This window comes from Dipodomys merriami, unplaced genomic scaffold, assembly GCF_024711535.1.
Source record: "Dipodomys merriami isolate MVZ:Mamm:240054 unplaced genomic scaffold, mDipMer1.0.p SCAF_33, whole genome shotgun sequence".
Taxonomy (NCBI): Eukaryota; Metazoa; Chordata; class Mammalia; order Rodentia; family Heteromyidae; genus Dipodomys; species Dipodomys merriami.
In genome coordinates, this window is record NW_027204826.1 from 1,021,178 (window position 1) to 1,043,043 (window position 21,866).

General features: G+C 46.1%; 1 protein-coding gene across 2 annotated transcripts in view; it reads left to right on the forward strand.

Annotated features, from left to right (window-relative positions):
- Window positions 1-21,866, forward strand: part of Rasgrf1 (Ras protein specific guanine nucleotide releasing factor 1) — an 86,876-nt gene that overhangs the window by 13,929 nt on the left and 51,081 nt on the right. For both annotated transcript variants that reach the window (XM_070042775.1, XM_070042777.1), the window contains exons 3-4: window positions 10,503-10,650; window positions 19,546-19,638. In XM_070042775.1, the coding sequence (XP_069898876.1) occupies window positions 10,503-10,650; window positions 19,546-19,638 (241 nt within the window). The remainder of the gene's footprint in view (window positions 1-10,502; window positions 10,651-19,545; window positions 19,639-21,866) is intronic.

The window sequence follows — 21,866 nt, forward strand, 5'->3', positions numbered from 1 at the left end:
GGATGGATGGATGATGGGTGGGTGGATGATGGATGGATGAATGGATGGATGATGGGTGGGTGGATGGCTTGATCCATCAATCAGTTCCACAGCCCTCCCTTGAACTTCACTTCAGGCTAGTTGACCAGAAACCCTTTTCTGGTCCTCACAATAACCCTGACCCTGAGAGCAGACCATCTGTTCCCTGCCCTCAGGGGTCATCCAGTCTTATCATGGAAACCAGTTTCTAGCAGAAGAGCCAGCAGAGGCAGGCCCTGAGAGTGACCCAGCAAGACAGAGACAAAACAGAGACAGTCTAGTTAGGGAAATGTTAGACATGTGCACAGACAGCTCTGGGCAAGAAGACCGGGTGAGGAATGAAGCAATGTGACCAGGTGCCCATGGCTCATGCCCAGAATCCTAGCTCCTCAGAAGGCTCAGATCAGCAGTGTGGTTCAAAGCCAGCCTAGGCAGGAAAGCCTCCAGTTAACCAACAAGAACCCAGAAGTGGAGCTGTGACCTCAATGGGAGAGCATCAGGCTTGAGTGAAGAAGCAAAGAGGATAGCAGCCAGGCTCTGAGTTCAAGTCCCAGTATTGATGGGCATGCGTGTGCGCACACACACACACACACACACACACACACACACACACACACACACCCCTCAAATTTGAAAAGGATGTATTAGAATCTGTGCATAAAACATTACCATAGACTCAAGGGCTTAAAGCCACATCCTTTACTGTCCAACAGTTCTTTAGGTCAGAAATGCAGACTCAGCAGAGGGCTCTGCCCAGCATCTGGCCAGGCTGAAATAAGGGAGGAGAGGACCTTGCGAACTCTGTGCTTCATTTAACCCAGCACATACAGCTGGGGTGGGGGAGCAAGCGTATGTGCATGTATGTGTATGGCCTGGGCATCGCTGTGTGTGCACCTCGTGTGTGTACATTCACTGTGGTGCTGTGTGTGTGTATAAGCATCTGACCATATGAGTGCAAATTCATGTGAGCATCTGTGTGGATTGTATATGTGCCCACGATCACATATACATGTGAATGTGTACATGTATGCATGTGTCTGTGGCTGTGTGTTCATGTATGTGTATAGGGGTGTGCATTCCTGCATATGGGAGGTGAATGTGTATGTGTGTGGTTGTGTGCAGTGTGTCTCCTTGTGTTGCACCTGTGCACCTGCATGCATGTGTGCTGGTGCACAGGTATGTGTATGTGTGTGGTTTTGTGTGTTCATGAGTATGTGCATGTGTGGATCTTCTGTGCACAAACATGTTTAGGTTTGCAGGTACATGTGTGCATGTATGCTCATATGTGCATATTTGGGGACACATATTCATGAGTAATAGTCAAGACTGTGTGTGAATGTGGTGTGTGTGCATACAGGTGAGTGGTGTGCATGTGTGCATATGTGTCCCTGTGTGTGGTATTTATGTGTGAGTGCATTTGTGCATAGGTGGGCATGTCTGTGTGCATGTGTGTCTTGCACACATATGTGAACATGCACAAGCATGTTTCTGTGTGGTGTGTATAAGCATGTCTGTGTTATGCATGTGTGTTTGTACATGTATGCGTGTCGGTCCATGTTTTGCATGAAGGTGTTTGTGCAGGTGTGCACATGTATGTGTGTTCATTATGTGTGTATGCCTTGTGTGTCCAGGTGTGTTCATATGTGACCATATGTAAGCCTCCTTTCCCTGCAGGAGAGTGTGTGTGTGTGGTGTGTGTGTGTGTGTGTGTGTGAGAGAGAGAGAGAGAGAGAGAGAGAGAGAGAGAGAGAGAGAGAGAGAGAGAGAGAGAGCGCAGACATACCAACTCAAGGCCTGGCAACTGTCGCTGAGCTTTTGTGCTGAAGTTAGCACTCTACCACTTGAGCTACAGCTCCATTTACGTCTTTTCTGGTAGTTAACTGGAGATTTGAGTTTCATGCCCAGGTTGGCCTTGAACTGTGATCTTCAGCTCTCAGCCTCCTGAGTAGCTGGGATCACAGGCTTGTGCCACTGGCGCCCAGCTTCCTGTCACTCCTTTTTAAAGCTTTGATTCTTCATGTGAGAGAGAATGTGTGATATTTGCCTTCCTCACACTTAATGTCGTAATCCTTAGTTCCATACATTTGCCTTATGATTATGATACATCTTATTCTTCTTCATGGCTTGATTTCCTTTATCCATTCGCCAGCTGATGGATTCCATATTTAGGCAGATTCCATCTTTTAGCAGTTGTGAATAGTCATGAGCAACATAGATGTGAAGCAGGACTCTCTGTCACATGCTAACTTATGTTCATTCAGGCACATGACCCAAAGTGGAAAAGCAAGAAAGGAATCTCCACACAGGCTGCCATAGTGGCTGCTTTATCTTATGTCCCCAGAGGTCCTTCTGCCCCTGCATGTTCTCCAGCATTGGTTCTGTTTCTTGAGGATTGCCATTCTGACCAGAGTAAGAAGGAATCTCAGTGTAGTTTTGATTTGCATTGCCCTTAGGGCTAAGGATATTGAGTATTTTTTCCATGTATTTATGAGCCATTCGTATTCCTCCTTCTGAAAAATATCTGTTGTTCTTTTACCTCTCATTTTTGGAGCTCTTTACTTATTCTGTATCTTAATCTCTTATCCAAGGAATGAATGACTGACAAAGGTTTTCTTTCATTCTGTAGGTTTTTGAGTCTGGTAATTGTTTCATTTCCATTTAGAAACCTTTTTTCCCTTCTCTCTTTTGCTGGTCTGGGGCTTGAACTCAGAGCCTGGGCACTGTCCCTGAGCTTTTGTGCTCAAGGCTAGCACTCTATTGCTTGAGCGTCAGCACCACTTCCAGCTTTTTGGTAAACAATTGGAGATAAGAGTCTCATCGACCTTCTTGCCTGGGCTGGCTTGGAACCACGATCCTCAGATCTCCCCCTCCTCAGTATCTAGGATGACAGGCATGAGCCACCAGCACCCAGCTGTAAAAATCTTTTTTAAGGCAATACATCCACACTTTTCACTTTTGTTCTTATTTTCCAAGCATTTGGAGTTCTCTTTGGAGATTTTACTTTTGCTTGTAACTTCCAGGGTTTTTCTGTTTCCTCTAACAGTTGCAAGATTTCTGGTATTAAAATACTTGATTGGTTTGGAATTTATTTTTGTACAGGGTGAGAGAGAAAAGGATTTAGTTTTCATCTTCCACATGTGCATATCCAGTCTTCACACCATTTGATAAAGTGTGGAGGTCTTTGTCAAATCTCCAATAGTCACAGCTGGATCTTCTATTCCATTGATCAGCATGAATATCTCTTGCCAGTACCACACCAGTAACTCAGTAGTGTAAGTGGCTCTTCAGGATCATTTGTGTTTCCAAATTAACTTTAGAATTAATTTTTCCATTCTTGTGAAGAATGACATAAATTTGATGTGGACTGCATAGAATTCACCGATTGCTTTCAGGAATAGAGGCAGTTCTGTGATATTAATTCTGCTAAACTGTGGACACTAGCAGTCCACCCATCTTCCAGGTCTTCTATTTCTTTCTTCTTTGTCTTCTTTTTTTGGGGGGGTGTTGGTTGTGGGGCTTGAATTCTGGGCCTGGGCGCTGTCCCTCAGCTCTTCAGCTCAAGGCAAGCACTTTACCATTTTAACCATAGCACCACTTCCAGCTTTTTGGTAGGCAATTGGAGATAAGAGTCTCATAGACTTTCCTGCCCAGGCTGGCTTTGAACCGTGATCCTCAGATCTCAGCCTCCTGAGTAGCTAGGATTACAGGCATGAGCCACTGGAGCCTGGCTCTTTTTTTTTTTTTAATTATAGACATCTTATAGACATAATAGACATATTATAGACATAATAATCTTAGGATTATTCCTAGATGTTTAGTTTTCGGAGCTTATTATGGCTGGGTTTGTTTTCCTGATTGTTCTGGTTGACAAGGCTGATTTTGTATCCCGCTGCTGTGCTGAAAATGTTTATCAGATCTCAGTTTTCTAGTGGACTTTTTTATTTTTCTTTTGGTGCTGATCCTAGGGCTTGAACTCAGGGCCTGGGTGCTGTCCCTGAGCTTTTTTGCTCAAGGTTAATGCTCTACCATTTGAGCCACAGCTCTACTTCTGGCTTTTTTTTTCCCCTTTGGGAGTTGATTCGAGATAAGAGTTTTACAGACTTTCTTTCCTAGACTGGCTCTAAGCCATGACCCTCAGATCTCAGCCTCCTGCGTAGCTGGGATAATGGACGTGAGCCACCAACAACTAACGTTATTGGATTTTTAGGGACTTTAAGTATACGATTATATTGAAAATATAGCCATAGTTTGGCTTTCTTTCCTATTTGTATTTATTTCTCTCTTGCCTTATCACTCTGGATAGAAATTACAGAAGTTTGTTGAATAAGTGAGGAGTGTTGGGTGCCAGTGGCTCACTCTGGTAACCAGGAAGCTGAGATCTGAGGATCACAGTTCACAGCCAGACTGGGCAGGAAAGTCCATGAGAGTCTTATCTCCAATTAAGCACCAAAGAAAGCCATAAATGGCTATACTTATCCAAAAAGCTCAGGGACAGCTCCTAGACCCTGAGTTCAAGACCTAGGACAGGCACAAAAACAAAATAAAAAAAAAAAACAAGCAAGCCAGGAGCGTGGACAGCCTTGTGTCATTACTGGCTTTAAAGGAACTGGTTTCAGATTTTCCTCATTTAGGCTGATGTTGGCCAGAGGCTTATCAATCACAGCCTTACTAGGTTAAGATATGTTATTTCTGTTTCTAATGTCCTCAAGGTATTTATTGTGATGGAATGTTCAATTTTTTTGGTGGTGGTGGTGGTGGTGTCGGAGCTTGAACTCAGGGCCTAGACACTGTCCCTGAGCTCTTTTGGTCAAGACTAGTGTTCTACCACTTTGAGCCACACTTCTGGTTTTCTGGTAGTTAAAGATAAGAATCTGACAGGGACTTTCCTACCTATGTTAGCTTCAAACCACAATCCTCATCTTAGCCTCCTGAGTAGCTAGGATGACAGGTATGAACCACCAATGCCAGGCTACGGATATTGAATTTCTGACAAAGACTTTTTTACATCTATTGAGATGATCATCTGATGGTTACCATTTATGCTGACAATTGCTATATTGTGTTCATTGCTTTCTGTCTGTTGAACCATCCTTGCATTCCTGGAAAGAAACCAACTTGATCATAGCGTCAGTGTGCATTCAAATTTTGTTTGTGGAGTATTCTTTTGACAACTTTTCATGTATGTTCATTGGTAAAGTCATTTTGTGATTTTTTTAATAATCCAGTTTGGGTATCAGAATAATATTGGACTCATAGAATGAGTTTGATAGTGTCCTTTCCCTTTATATTTTAAGTTATAGTTTTGAGGAATGTTGGTATTAATTCATCTTTAAAAGTCTGGTGGAATTCAGCTGACTCATTTCTTGAGAGACATTCGTTTTGTTGCTTGCTATAGATCTGTTTTGATGGTTTACAGCCTTTTTGGCTTAATTTTGGTAGGACATGTACATCTAGAATTTTATCCATTTCTTCTAAAATTTTACCTGTTTATTAAAATAAAGGTTTTTCCAAGTATCCCTTAATTATTTTCTGAACTTCTTTGATATTTGTCTTGATTTCCTCTTTCTTGTCTCTAACTCTTTGAATTTGCATTTTTCCCATCTTTTTTTTTTTTTTTGTAGTAATAGTTGTGCTGGTGATTGAACTCAGAACCTCTATTTTCTAGGCAGGTATGCTGCCACTTGAGTCACACTTCCAGCTCTTTTATACATTGGCTATTTTCAAGGTAGTGTCTTCCTTTAATCCTGGGCTAGCCTGGACTTTGATCCTCCTAACTTGTGAGTCCCCCGTGTTACTGGGGATAAAAGGCCCTTACCACTGTACCCAGACATTGCACATCCCCTGTCACTGAGACATTGTGTCTAATCGTGGAGATTTCTTTTTGCCCCAATTGTTCTTAAATCACAATTCCCTGTTCCTACTTCCTAAGGAGCTAGAATTACAGACTTGAGCCACCACACCCAGCTTTATTTATCTTTTCAAAGGACCAACTTTGTTTCATTGATTCATTGTTATTGTTCTTACGGTTTACACTTCATTAATTTCTGCCCTGGTTTGTTATTATTTCTTTCCATTTGCCTTTAGTTTTGGCTTGTATCATTTTTTAAGAGCTTCAGAGGCATTGTTATGTTATTTGAAATTTCTAGAGGGTTTTTTTTCAGGTGTGAACTTGTGCATATAAACTGCGTTGCTGTGTCCCCCAAGTTCTGCATCTGGAGATTTTTCTGTTTTCTTGTTTATTTCTTCAGTGACCTTCTGATTGCTCAAAAGTAGATGGTTCAGACTCTTGTTAAAATGTTTTCTCTCATTGTTGACTTCTAGATATATTCCATTGTAGTCGATAAAATGCAGTAAACCATTTCAATTTTCTTGTGTTTGTTGAGACTTGCTTTATGTCCTAAAATATGATCTGTTTGAGAGAATGTTCCATGGGCTGCTGAGAGGAAGGTATGTTCTACTCCTGTTGGATGGAATATTCTGTAGGTGTAAATAATTCCGTGTGAGCTGCGGTGATGATTAATTCTGAAGTTTCCTTGTTGATTTTATTTTCCTTTGTCTAGATGACCTATCTATTGCTGAGAGCAGGGAATTAAACTCCTCCACCATGATTGTATAGGGTTCTAGCTGAACTTTTGTGCCAAGTAGCATTTCTTTTATGTAACTGGGTTTCTAACATTTGGGGGTGTACACACTTCCTATAGTTAACATCTCCTGATGGGTTATTCCCTTTACCAACACAAAATGACCTTCTCTGCCCATTTCTGACTGGTTTTCATTTAAAGTTTGCCTTATCGGATGAGTTTGGCTATTTCTGCTTCCTTTCCAGTTGAATTTGTTTGGAAAATATTTTTTCTGTCTTTTCACTTTAAGTTTGTGTTTGTCTATCATTGAGGCACATGGGTTGTTTTTGTTTTGTTTTGTTTTAAACTAGTCTGTGTCTTTTGATTGAAGAATTGAGTCTATTAGCATTCAGAGTTTTCATTGAAAGGTATGTAGTAAGTGAGGCACCGATGGCTCATACCTATAACCCCAGATACTCCAGAGGCTGGAACCTGAGGATCAGAGTTCAAGGCCAACCCAGTCAGTAAAGTCCATGAGAGACTTTTATCTCCAATTAAACCACCAAAAATATGGAAGCACAAATGATAGAGCACTAGCCTTGAACAAAAAAGCTCAGGGAAAGCACTCAGGCCCTGAGTTCAAGCCCTAAGACTGGAGCATGTGTGCATGCACGCACACACACACACACACACACACACACACACACACACACACACACAATATAGCCAGCCACCAGTGGCTCATGCCTGTAATCTTAGCAACTCAGGAGGCTAAAATCTGAGGATTGTGGTTCAATGCCAGCCTGAGCAAGAAAGTCTATGAAACTCTTAGCTCCAATGAACCACCAGAAAACTGGAAGTATCACTGTGGCTCAAGTGGTAGAGTGCTATCCTTGAGCAAAAAGTGCTCAAGGACAGAGACCAGGCCCTGAGTTCAAGCCCCAGGACTGACAGAAAAAAAAAAAAAAACACCCAAAACCTCTGTGTGTGTGTGTGTGTGTGTGTGTGTGTGTGTGTGTGTGTGGTGGTAGTAATAGTAATGTAGTAGTAATAGTACTCTGTTGTTCTCCTCATGTCCCATCCTTCTCTGATCTTCATTTGTTTATTTTCCTGGTGAGTTTATTTTTCTCATGTTTTCACGGCAACATTTCTGTACTTCTGTGCGGAGAATTCCTTTGAGTATCTTCTGCAGTGATGGTTTTGTGGTTGTAAATTGCTTTCATTTGTGTTTATCATGGAAGATTTTTATTTCTTCTTCAATTATGAATGATGTCTTTGCTGGCCACAGTAATCTAGGTGGACAGTTAGTTTCCTTCAGCACCTGAAGTGCATCCCTCCACGCCCTCCTGGCTTTTAAGCCTCCCACTGAGAAATCTGCTGTCATTCTGATGGGTTTGCCCTGATAAAACTTCTCCCTGGGAGCTTGTAATTGTCTTTTCTTGTTCTATATATTTAATGTTTTAACTATCATGTGACATGGGGAAGTTTTATTCTGGTCTTTTCTGTTTGGAGTCCTAAAGGCCTTTTGTACTGGAAATGCTGTAGTTAGTCAAGATTTGGAAAGTTTTCTGCTGCTACTTTAATGACTATGTTTCTTATGTCTTTAGCATGCTCTCCTCCTCCTCCTCCTCCTCCTCCTCCTCCTCCTCCTCCTCCTCCTCCTCCTCTTCTTCTTCCTCCTTCACCTTCTTCCTTCACCCATTGTGCATAGGTTTGGACTCTTAAAGAAGTTTCAACTTCATTCTTTTCTATATCTTTATCTTATTTTTCTATCTCCTCTTGTCTTCAAGCCTTGACATTCTGCCTTCTATTTAAACCAGTATGTACTATAAAGATTTCAACTGAACTTTTTCTTGACTTATAGAGCTTTTCATTTCCAGAATTTCAATTTGGGTGTTTGGGGTTTTTTTTTTCCTATACTTTTACTGAATTTCTCTTTCCTGTCTCAGGTTACAGGCATGAGCCACCATACACCAATACCATCATTCCTTGAGTTTAATATTTGAGATTTCACCTATCTTATTATCCCTCAGACACTGTTGTATGATTATTGACTTTTGGGGGTAACATATTCCTTTTTTTCCTGTTTCTGTGTTTCTACCTTAAGATATGCTCCTCCAAAGTCCTGCTCCCCCATTTCTCTCAGCACAGGAGCTCCAACTCCTCTTCAGTGAGCTCTGTCCTCTTCTCTCTAGGCCTCCAATCTAAAATTTGGTTTGTAAAATGAAAATCACAGAGTTCCTGTCATGTGTGTATGCACAGACACCACCAGGTGGGCTGGGAATTTAGGACAATGCCCCAGAATCCTGCTTGCTCCCTCCCACACTTGCCCTTGGCCTTGGGCTGGAGACCCAGTCATGAATGGCCCCTCCTAGACTCCTCATCTTTGGGGCCCTTCTCTCAGAGAAGCTCTCATCCCCCTTCTCGCCTTTTGCTCTTGAAGAAAACTCATCATCTGGGGACCAAGCCTTTAACACAAAGCCTTCCAGCGGCATCTCACACTGAGTGATAATGGAGGGAGAGAGGAAGGAAGAAGGAAAGGAGAAGGGGAGGGAGGGGAAGGAATGAAGAGGAAGGAATGGGGAGGGGAAGGGAAGGGAAAAGAAGGACAAGAAAGGGAGGTAGAGCATCTACAGATGAGACTACCATCTGAAGCATGGGTGAGTGGCATTAGTAAAAATTAGACAAATGAAGATGCTGCATTTTCCCACTGGCAGGGGTGTGTGTGATGGTGTGAAAACAGACTCCTTGCTCTAGGCTGAATTTGGTTTATAAAGGCAATCCAGGGTCTTGGGAAGTTGGGAAAGGTTTAAAAAGTGCCTTTTATTTTCCTAAGAGAAGCAGAGAAATCATCCTTTAGATCAGATAGTAGTGAGAGCCAAAGAATTCTCTTACAGCCCCATTGCCGATCTTTCAAGGGTGGTGTTTTGAGATTAGGTTTGTGGACCAGGTGTCTCCTCCCAAGGTTCTTGCTGAGCTAAAACCAGCTTCCTCTCTAGAAAGGTGCTGTGGCTGGTTCTGTCATCCCAGCTACTCAGGAGGCTGAGATGGGAGGATCACAGTTCAAAGCCAGCCTGGGCAGAAAAGTATGTGAGACTCTTATCGCCAATGAACCAGGAAAATGTCAAAAGTGGAGCTGTGCCAGGCGCCGGTGGCTCACGCCTGTAATCCTAGCTACTCAGGAGGCTGAGATCTGAGGATAGAGGTTCAAAGCCAGCCCAGGCAGGAAAGTCCATGAAACTCTTATCTCCAATAAACCACCAAAAAAACCAGAAGTGGTGCTGCAGCTCAAGTGGTTGAGCGTTCTCCTTGAACTGAAGAACTGAAGGACAGTGCTCAGGCCCAGAGTTCAAGCCCCACAACCAACAAAAAAAAGTGGATCTGTGACTCAAGTGGTAGAGTATAGGCTTGAGTGGAAAAAGCTAAGGGACAGAACTCAGGCCCTGAATCCAAGCCCAAGTAGCAGCACAGAAGGGGAGGGCGGAAAGGAGGGAGGGAGGGAAGGAAAAGAGAGAGAAGGTGCAAAGAACTGAGCCAGGCACCGGTCGGTAGCTCATACCTGTCATCCTAGCTACTCAGGAGGCTGAGATCTGAGGATCATGGTTCAGAGCCAACCTGGGAAGGTAAGTCCATGAGACTCTTATCTCCAATTAACTATCAAAATTCCAGAAGTGGAGCTGTGGCTTAAGTGGTAGAGTGGTCGCTCTGAGCACAGAAAGCTCAAGGACAGTGCCCAGACCCTCCGTTCGAGCCCTAGGACCAGCACAGTAAAAGGAAGGATGGAAAGGAAGGAAGGGAAGGAAGGAGGGAAGGAAGGAGGGAGATAGTAGGAGCAGAGGTCTGTGTGACGCGGGGTGCAATGGCCGGGGCAACCACCAGGGGGCAGTGTGATCACATCCTCCCTGCCCTGCCCTTTGTCCACAGCTATAGAACACTGGCCACGGAGCATGAGGCCCTCATGCAGAAGTACCTGCACCTGCTGCAGATTGTGGAGACGGAGAAGACGGTGGCCAAGCAGCTGCGGCAGCAGATCGAGGATGGAGACATCGAGATCGAACGGCTGAAGGCAGAGGTGACCAGGACGGGGGACCATGAGGGGGACTGACTTAGGACGGGGGGCTGGGGGGGGAAGGCTCCAGACCCACACCCCAAACCCCAGGCTCCAGTGGGATGAGGACACAGGATGGGAGAGGCAAAAGGGTTGTCCCCAGCCCCTGATCCAAAACATGGAGACATGGGCAGAATGGCGAGAGACCCTATGGTCAGACGAGGTTTGAGCCACCTGTGCCACTCACCTAGTGCCGCCAGGCCAACCTCTCTGTTCCCTAGCTTTCTCATCTTATGGGCAAGTTGCCAGACCATCTAGAGCCATCCTGGCTGGCCACCATCTCAGCCAGCCTGAGGCCCTGGAAGCATGGGTCACGGGATCCTTCTGTGTCACCGGCTCTGTGACCAGGGCCAACCTGTCACCCTCAGACTAGCCCAGGAAGCACCGCAGCCCACTCCCCAGGACTCAAAACCAGACCCTCAGCCCACCTCGGACCTCTTCCTAAATCCCAGAATCTGCTGAGCACCAGTGGTTCATCCACTGTCATCCAAGCCACACAGGAGGCTGAGATCTGAGGATCATGGTTCAAAGCCAGCCCGGGCATGAAAGTCTTAAGACATTTTCCTTCAATTAACCACCAAAAAGAAGCTACAAGTGGAGCTGTGGCTCAAGTGGTAGAGCACGAGCCGTGAGCAATAGAAGCTCAGAGACAGCGCCCAGGTCCTGACTCACCCACAGATCTCGTCCTCACCCCAAGTCCCCTCCTCTGAGGTCACCCAGCACCAGCTGGTGCTGCAGAGCTGCGTACCACACCGTATTCCAGCCCTGGCATCTGCGGGCACTTCAATTTGGCATGCCCTGCGCGTCCCCACACCCCCCACCTGGCCAAACCCTGCCAGGGGTCAAACGCCTCCTCCAAGCCTAGCCGTGGCCCTCAGACACCCAAACACACAGCTCACAACCCACACCTTGCGCCCATGCGGGTTCTGTATACGCCTGCCAGGCCCAGGGAAGGGCGGTGCAGAGTGTACTCATGCCTGGCATGCTGTGGGAACCCCCACTACCGGGGCATGGTGGGGGACGGGCACCCAGAGCCGCGCAGTGTGAGCCCGCCTCGCAGGGTCTTTCTGCAGCCACGAAGGTGGGGACCGGGTTGCGCATGGGCAGGGAGGTTTCAGGGCTCCATGGATCAGAGGAGGCGCAAGTGCAGAGAGAAGGGACCCCCTCCCCCATGGAGCTGGGGAGCAGGAAGCAAGTGGGTTTCCTGTGGGCAGGGTGGGCAGGGTTAGGGCGATGGCCGGGACCCCGATGTGGTGGAATTTGGAGCAGTGTTTGCCATGGGTGCACTGACCCCCCACGCCAGATGCTCTTAACCAGCACTCAGAAAGGCCAGCTGGGTAAAGCTCTCCCCGCCCATCACTCTGTCTCTGGCATACTCAATGTGGCTGTCTTTGTTTCATAGTAGCTCTGTGTGGCTTTGTGGCTTTCTGTGGCTCCTCCCACCCCTGTATCTGTCTGTGGTTCTCTATAGTTCTCTCTGTCTTTGTCTTTCTCTGTCTCTCTGTCTCTCTCTGGCGCACACTTCCTCCCTGTCTCTGTGACTGTCTCTTTCTCTGTGGCTCTGTGTGTGGTACTCTGTCTCTCTCTCTGCTTTTGCTCATGGCGCTCTACCAACTGAACCATGCCTCCAACCCTGGGTTGTTTCTTCTTTTTTCTTTTTGTTTAATTGGCTCCATCTTACGGTCTTCTTCTCATCTAAGTCGATCTAAGAAGCTGAGAGCACCCCCAGAATCCGATTAAAACAAAGGAAATAGGAAAATCACATCCTGCCTGCCCAGCATGCCTCTGCTGGTAATTTTTGTGACTGTAGTCCACGAGAGCTAAGAGGTTCGGGTCAGGCTTACAGCAGCCCTCGAGTTGTACTCGCAAGCAAACACTGCAAACTCCTACAAAGAGTCTGGAAGGAACTCTAGAGATCTTATCTTTACATGGAACCCCAACATAGAAAATAAGTAGAGGGGAGCAGATCCAAGATGGCGATGAACCAGTAGGGAAACACCACAGCTCTTTCCAACTGAATAGATAAGTCAGGTTTCAACACGCAATTGCCCCATGAGATCGACAAAAGCAAAAAAAGAGAACAACCAGAGAAAAACAGGAACTAAACAAAGAAAAGAAAAAAACCTCAAAACTTGCACAAGGGCAGAAAAAATGCGCAAAGACTCCTTCCCCATCCCCCACAGCTCCCAGCCACCAAGCCACGAAAGCTGCCTGGCCCGGGGCCACCTGGGATCTCAGAGCCACAGGCGGACCGTGGAACCCAAACGCAGAAAACTCCCTCAGTGCCAGACCTGGACAGTGTAGGCAACGACAGAGATCGCTGGCAAGGCACCATGAAACCCAGACCCCCAAGCTCCCACAATTATCACTACAGAGGGAGGTGGCAACTAGTGATCTACATGCACACAGAGACAGCGATCTGCCACAGCACCACTAACCAGTTCCAGGATTAATGAGTACCCCACGGGGAACTCCTCCACAGGGGATGCTCCCACCACCACCATCCCAGGAACCACGCGGGATCCAGCAGCCTGGGAAGCCAGCCCACCTGTAACTATGGGAAGGCTCCAGCAGCCCCACCTGTGTGCCCCTGGCGGGGATTAAGCATTCCTCCCCCGCCAGTCCCTGGCTAAGTGGAGCTGGGAACTGACAAGCAAGTGTACCCTAATCAGGAAACACACACCATGAAACACACACATGCTCCAGCTGCAATTCCGGAAAGAACTCCCCAGTGAGAGCAAAGAAATGGAGAACAAAAGATTAAATAAAGAAATGATGGCAGAATTGGCCAAAGTAATTAAAAAGAGCAATGTCAAGAGTATAAAGAAGAAATCTCAGTTGGGCTCCGGTGGCTCATGCCTGTAATCCTAGCTACTCAGGAAGCTGAGATCTGAGGATCATGGTTCAAAGCCACCCCAGGCAGGAAAGTTCATGAGACTCTTATTTCCAATAAACCACCAGAAAACCAGAAGTGGTGCTGTGGCTCAAGTGGTAGAGCGCTCGCGTTGAGCTGAAGAGCTCAGGGACAGTGCCCAGGCCTAGAGTTCAAGCCCCATAACTGACCAAAAAAAAAAAAAAAATTCAAAGGCAATCCAAGACCAAAAAAAGAAATGCAATCGAGAATGGTCATAGTACATACCTCCTTAAAAGATGAAGTTAACACTCTGAGAATCCATATAGAAACCATAAATATAGACTATCAAGAGTTAAAGAAAAAACAGAGAAGCTGGAGATGAAAGTCATAGATATGGGGAAAACACTTAGAAATTGCCAAAGGAAGTCCAACACCTGGCAGACAATGCCAAGAAATCTAATCTCCATATAATTGGGATTGGTGAAGGAGAGGAATACTAGAATAGAGGAATGCAACATTCATTCGATAAAATTATTACAGAAAACTCCCCCAGTCTCAAAAGAGAAAACCTCACCCACATAACAGAAGCATCCAGAACACCTAGAATACAGGATCCTAGAAGAAACACTTCTAGACACATTGTAGTAAAGACACGAGACCTGAATTTCAAAGAGCTGATTTTAAATGCTGTAAAACCAAAGAAGGAGCTATACTATAATGGAAAGGAAATTAGAATCACTGCTGACCTCTCCATACAAGGAGAGTCTGGAAAAATACCATCCAATCCCTAAAAACCATTAACTGTCAACCCCAGAGTGGTATATCCAGCAAAATTACTATTCACATTCAATAGAGAAACTAAATAATTCAATAATAAAGAAAATTTAAGCCGGGCACCGGTGGCTCACACCTGTAATCCTAGCTACTTAGGAGGCTGAGATCTGAAGATAATGGTTCAAAGCCAGTCTGGGCAGGAAAGTCTGTGAAACTCTTATCTCCAATGAACCACCAGAAAACGGAAAGTGGTGCTGTGGCTCAAGTGGTAGAGCACTTGCCTTGAGCTGAAGAGCTAAGGGACAGCGCCCAGGCCCAGAGTTCAAGCCCCATGACTGACCAAGAAAAAAAGAAAGAAAGAAAAATTAAAGGAATTCATGAACAAGAAGCCAGCACTACAAAAAATACTAAATGGAGGAATATAGCCCAAAGAATATAATCAAGACCAGGGAACCACATCAGACAGAAATCTAATGGAGAGTTCACTTTATTAATATGAAATGCCCTTCTTTGTTTTCTCTAATTGTAATTTGAAATATGTTTTATCTGATATTAGTATTACTACCCCAGCCTGTTTTATGAGGGCCATTTTCTTGGAAGATTTTGTTCCAGCCTTACTTGAATAGTTAATATTTGAAAACCTCAAGGTCATAATTAATGAAAGACAAGGAAAGACAGAGGAATTGTTGCAGATTAGGTACTTAGACAGGATAACTAAGCAGGCTAGATTAGATTTTGTGATGGGAATAGAGTATTAGTGAAAAATGCTGGTGAGTATTAATAAAGCCAATGAACTACAGCAATTTAGCTTAAAACATTACATCCCTTGGTAATTCTACTAAAAGTTCTGTGGGTTTTCAGCCTTAGGAGATACTGATAAATGACAAATTGCCCTTTGAAATACTTTTGCAATTATTCTATAAATCTAAAATTTTCTCAGAATACAAAGTCAAGGAACTGTGTTTCCTCACAGTCCCTTAAGTAGACTATAGGAAACTTTAGTGGTTTGAGAGAGCAAAAACATATCAAATTTGAAATGTATTATGATATTGAAAATAACTATCATGATCCTTACAGAAATCCTTTTACTGTCTTACTGTACATTCTTTTTTTTTTTTTTCGGTCAGTCGTGGGGCTTGAACTCTGGGCCTGAGCGCTGTCCCTCAGCTCTTCAGCTCAAGGCTAGCGCTCTACCACTTGAGCCACAGCTCCACTTCTGGTTTTCTGGTGGTTTATTGGAGATTAAGAGTTTCACGGATTTTCCTGCCTGGGCTGGCTTTGAACCTCAATCCTCAGATCCAGCCTCCTGAGTAGCTAGGATTACAGGCATGAGCCACTTGGCGCCCGGCAACTACTCATTCTTCAAAGTACACCTACACCTCAAACTTGGAGCTAGTCAATTAGTGGCTAGTGGTCTTTGTGTTTTGGCAGATACTTATTTAGTATCTGAAGACAATTAATCACAGCAAGAATACCTTCAAGTTTTGATGTTTCACTGCTTGTATTTATTGAATTTGCATTTTTATTGTTATCTTTGTGTTGTAGAATGTATTCTTTTCATAGCCATGAATCACTAGCTTCGTAGATTGGTAGGGATATAAAATTTGAGACAGAAATGTTAATGGATTAGCTCAGAATTACTAACACAAATGTAAACTGAGAAGAGCAGTTCATTAAAAGGAAAACTTGCCAGAAGTAGGTACTATTGAAATGTTGAATTTTAACAATTTGTTGCATTAGTATGTTGTCTGAAATGAAACTCTGTAAAGAGGTAGCTGCAAGAACTATGATGCTTTCTTTAATGACATTTCCACAGAATGTTTCCGGACATATTTATTAACTAAGGGTATGGATTTAAAAAAAAATTACTACCACAGACTTTGTGTCCAGAAACCTAGACTTAGTCGTGTAAATTTGAAAAACAAAGTCTAAAAAGCCTTCATTTGCTCACTAATAAAGTGGGGTTAATGAAAAACTTAAATCACAGCAGTAGTGAAGTTTAGAATAAATAATACTTAGAACAAATACAAAAGTTTCAATAAGCATCTTACAAGAAGAAATATGGTTATTGCTTTCATTATTATTGCCACTGTATTATTGTGACATATTGGAAAATTTTCCTGTAACAATGTGCATTTAAAAAAAAAGTTCTAGGAAAAAAAAATAGGTATAAGAAGTCAGTGCCAGTCATCCCAGCCACTCAGGAGGCTGAGAGCTCAGAATCATGGTTTGAAGCCAGCCCAGATAGAAAAGGCAGAGGGTCATGTGCTAGTGCTGGCGCTTGAACCCTGGCCCACGCTCCTGCTTGGCTTTTTTACTCAAAGCTGGTACAATACCACTTCAGCTATACCTCCTCACTCGGCTTTTTTTTTTTTTTTTTTGGATGGTTCATTAGCAATAAGAGTCCCTCAGATCTCATCTCCCAGGCTGGCTTCAAACCAGGATCTTCAGATCCTAGCCTTCTGAGTAGCTGGGATTGCAGGCCTGAGTCACTAGTGGTTGGCTTGAGAATCATCTGTTGTTGGTTTGGGTTTTTTTCGTTGGTTGTGAGGCCTGAACTCTGGGCCTGGGCGCTGTCCCTCAGCTCTTCAGCTCAAGGCTTGGGCTCTACCACTTGAGCCACAGCACCACTTTCAGTTTTTTCTGTTTATGTGGTGCTGAGGAACCAAACCCAGGGCCTCATGCATACAAGGCAAGCATTCTACCACTGAGCCACCTTCCCAGCCTGAGAATCATCTGTTTTACAGACACATATGCATATGCATTTATGTGTACACACACACACACACACACACGCCATCACCACCATCCCAGACAGAAAAAAGAATACACTGTGCAAATCCTAAAACTAGCAAAAAAGAAAAAAAGCTGGGTTGGACTGATAGCATTAGACCACAGTAATTGACAGCCCTGTGTCTGTGTGTGTATGTGTGTGTGCGTGCGTGCACGCGTGCACACACGTGCGTGTTTCCTTTGCCCTTTAAACCACAGATCTAGAGCTGAAAGAATCAAGGGTCCATTTCAGTGATCAAACATTCTAGAAGGGTTAGAAGAAGGTGGGGGAGGAGAGGAGGGAGAAAAGCCCGGTCTCTCCGCATCTCTGCATTAGATATTCTCAGCCGGCTCTCCAGGCCCAGCACACTCAGGTTGTGGGGGGGGCGGTAATTTTAGCAACCGAGGAGTGGAGGGCGGACTCCGTGTTGCTCTCCCAGGGCCTCCGTGAGCTCAGTCATGAGCACCATTCATCCTGCCTTATGCGAGTTCTCTGGAGGAGACCTGGAGGCCACGTGGGCTGAACACTCCCGGCTCCCTGGCTTCTATCTTTAGATGAGTGGCACTCGGTGACTGCTGAGGGTTTTCCCGTGGTTCAGTGTTTTGTGGCTGTCATTCTTCCAAGCGTGTGTATGTGTGTTTGAACTCAGGGCCTCGTCCTCACGCATGGCTTTTTCACTCAAAGCTGGCACTCTACCTAGACAGTATTCTGTAAGGCTCTAGCCAGTGGCCTGTGTCCAGGGCCCTACAGAATCTTGGCTCTTCCCATTCAATGCTGGAATCACCTGATGATTCCTCTTCCTGCTTTGCACTGAGATCCCTGGGAACCCAGGCTAGGGCTAGGACTGCTTCATTCCTGGCCCTACAGGTTCTTGGAACCTGCTATAGAGCTGTATAAAACCTTTGTAAATAAGTGATTCCCTGAGCTTCATTTGCTCAAGGCTAGCACTCTACCACTTGAGCCATGGTGCCACTTCTGGCTTTTTCTGAGTAGTCTATTGGAGATAAAAGTCTCATGGACTTTCCTACCCTGGCTGGCTTCAAACCACGAACCTCAGCTCTCAGCTTCCTGAGTAGCTGGGCTTATAGGCATGAGCCATAGGCACCTGGATCAATAAGTGAATTTTTAAAGATATTTTTATTAAGATCACTGTTTGGTGCCGCTGTCTTCCTGGTAAACTACAAAGCAGGGAAGGTGGCTGAGTCTGTTTTAGTGGGATGATCTAGGATTAAATATTCCGAAAAGTACCAAATGCTCATGGTTCACATCTGTAATCCTAAAATACTCCAGAAGCTGAGATCTGAGAATTATAGTTGGGGTGTGTGTCTGCGTGTGTGTGTGTGTGTGTGTGTGTGTGTGTGTGTGTGTGTGTGTGTGTGTGTGTGTGTGTGTGTGTGTGTGTGTGTGTGTGTGTGTGTAGTTTTACTTTGTGTCAGCCAAGGGCTGGGTTCTGTTCCTGAGCTTCTTTGCTCTCGGCTGGTACTTTACTTCTTTTTTTTTGGGGGGGGGGGGGGTCCAGTCATGGGGCCTGAACTCTGGGCCTGGGCGCTGTCCCTCAGCTCTTCAGCTCAAGGCTAGCACTCTACCACCTGAGCCACAGCACCACTTCTGGCTTTTTTCTTATGTGGTACTGAGGAATTGAACCCAGGGCCTGGAGAATGCAAGGCAAGTGCTCTACCACTGAGCCATCTTCCCAGCCCCCTGGTACTTTACTTCTTGAATCACAGTGCCACTTCTGTCTCTTTGGTAGTTCATTGAAGATAAGAGTGTCATGAACTTTTCCTGCCAGGCTGGCTTTGAACCACAGAGGATTGCAGTTTAAAGCCAACCTGCACAGACAAATCTAAAATACTTTCCTGTCTCCAACAAACCAGCAAAAAGCCAGAAATGGAGCTGTGTCTCAAATGGTAGAGCACCAGACTTGGGTAAAAATAGCTAAGGACATCCTCCAAGCCCTGAATTCAAGTCCCATGCTTATACAAAAAAAAAAAAACAAAATCAATGCCAGTCTTGGTTAGGAAGCAAGATCTTATGTATTTATTAATAACAAATTAATCAGAAAAAAGCCAGTGAAGCTAGGCACTAGGGGCTCACACCTGTAATCCTAGCTAAGCAAGAGGCTGAGATTTGAAGATCACAGTAGAGCCTTGGGTACAAAACTCAGGAATAGTGCCCAGGCCCTGAGTTCAAGGCCCAGGACACACACACACACACACACACACACACACACACACACACACACACACACACACACACACACACACACACACACAGAGCCAATGACAACAGGAGTTGGGAGAGGGGAGGAGCCCGGTCTCCAGCTTGTCGCTCTTGTGTCGCAGATGCCTGGGGTCTGCCTGGCTTCAGAGCCAGCACTGGAGCCCCAGGCCATGGCATGTTTGATCCCAGGACATGTCCCACCCTTGGCCGGCTCCTGAGCCGCATGCTTTCATTGCAGATTGCATCGCTGCTCAAGGACAACGAGCGCATCCAGTCCACCCAGACTGCTGCCCCCAGTGACGAAGACACTGACATCAAGAAGATCAAGAAGGTTGGTCCAGGTTCTCCTATTGGCTTCTAGAAAGATCCAGCTGAGGGGTGGGGGGACACTGCATGTCCCTGGGGGTGCCCTTACCCCTTCTCCTCTGCCCTGTCACACCAGCCCCTGGTGACACTTGTCAAGTCGGTCCCCTGGGGGTGAAAGAGCAGGCTGGGCCTATTTCACAGATCAGAAAATCGAGGTTCCACTTAAAGGCAAGAGTGGGAGGCACAAAGTCTTGGGGTCTCTGCAAAACCAAGGCCCCCATGGCTCCTCTCCACTGTCGTACACACACATCCAGCCCAGCACAGCGCTCTGCACAGAGTCTTACCTTCTGCTTGCACCTGGGACCCTGTTCGAGTAGCCAGGGGGACAGACATCCAAGCAGGTGGCAGGGACCCACCCAGGAGCCAAGGCGGTGGCAGCACCACGGGCTATCCTGTGACACTGGGGCCCAGCGGGAGGAGCCTGAGTTGTGGGCAGCTAGCCAGACTGGAGGCCTGGCCCAGGACAGCAAGTAAGACTTCCTGCCTGTCTGGATGGGGAAAAGACCCCAGGCCACTGTGATCTCAAGCCACAAATGTGCCCCACAGGCCAAGGTCAACCTCAAGGGCAAAGGTGGTTCTCAGACCACAGAGCGCAGGGTTTTCTTCAGATAACTTGTGCCCATACTAGGACTTGAACTCAGAGCCTTATGCTTCCACTTGGCTTTTTTCACTAGGGTACTCTATCCCTTGAGCCACACTCCCTTCTGGTTTTTTGGTGGCTCATTGGAGATAAAGGTTTGGTGTACTTTCTGCCTGGATGTGGCTTTGTACCTCTGTCCTCTGGAGTCTCAGCCTCCTGAGGAGGATTAAACCGCTCCCCCCCCCTTTTATATTTGTTGCTAGTGCCTTAAGAATTAAACATTTCACACCCAAGTCTGTCTTTCTGCTTTCCCAAAACTAGACATTGCTCATACGCATTAGCCACATTCAACGTGCCAGATTCTATTCTGAGATTCGATGTGGAGGAAGTGGCTCTTCACTGAAAACCTCTTGAGATCCATCCCCCTCTGCATCTCCCAGACGCAGGCTGAGGCACAGAGAAGCCAAGTTACCATCTCCACTTGGCACAGCCAAGTCTTTGCAAAGTGTGTTCGGCCCCCAGATACCAACTCCCAAACCCTTACCCCGGCCTCCTGGGAAAAGCAGCTTTACAGCCCAGGGGCTGTACATGTTGGATGTCAGCTCAAGTCAGGAGACTGAGCTCTGTGACGGTCTCACCAGCCACGTGCGTCTACAGGACCTGCCCAGTCCACAGTCAGGCATTGGCTGCCTCTGCATTCTGCCTCTCAGCCCCAGCAGGGACAGTTGGTGGCCCTCTGAGGATCTGAGGATCACGGTTCGAAGCCAGCCTGAGCAGCTTGGTCCCCTCACCCCGTGCTGCTCCATGCCTTTCTGATAGGGTTTCTTGTTTAAAGTCCTTGGAATCCACCTCCCTTGGCTCTGACATCTTCTGGAGCCTCAGATGTCTCCAGCTCTGCCCTGAAGTCTTTTCTGTCTTCAGAGACAGCCACCGGGGCCTGCTGCCCACTGCTGCTGGCCCTTTAAGTACAGGTGCCCCACCCCTCTGTCCATCTCTCCTCCCTTCAAGGACCCTGGCCTCCAGCTATGCAGAGGCAAAGGCAGACAATGAGGTGGGCTTGGTTAGAAGCCTGTGCAGCTTAAATGGTGAGTGTGTGTGAGACAGAGAGACAGAGAGACAGAGACAGACAGAGATTATCAAGGGCCTTTCCTAAATTCCTGACAGCACCAGGCCTCTGACTAAGCCCAGCTCCAGGGCCACTAAGCGCCCTGTGTGCAGTCAGGAGAGGATCGCCGCCCCCCACAGCCCCAAGGAAAGATGAAGACCTCAGCAAGCGCTGTTGCTCACCCCTGTCATCCTGGCAACCCAGGAGGCGGAGATCTGAAACGAACCACCAGAAAACCAGAGGTGGCGCTGTGGCTTGGGTAGTGGAGCGCCAGCCTTGAGTGCAAAAGCTCAGGAACAGGGCTGGGAATGTGGCGCAGTGGTAGAGTGCTTGCCTAGCATGCATGAAGCTCTGGGTTCGAGTCCTCAGTACCACATAAACAGAAAAAGCCAGAAGTGGTGCTGCAGCCACTTGAGCCAAAGCAGCTCAGGGACAGTGTCCAGGCCCCAAGTTCAAGCCCCAGGGCCGCAAAAAGAAAAAAGGAAAAAAGAGTTTCCATTTCCAGAGA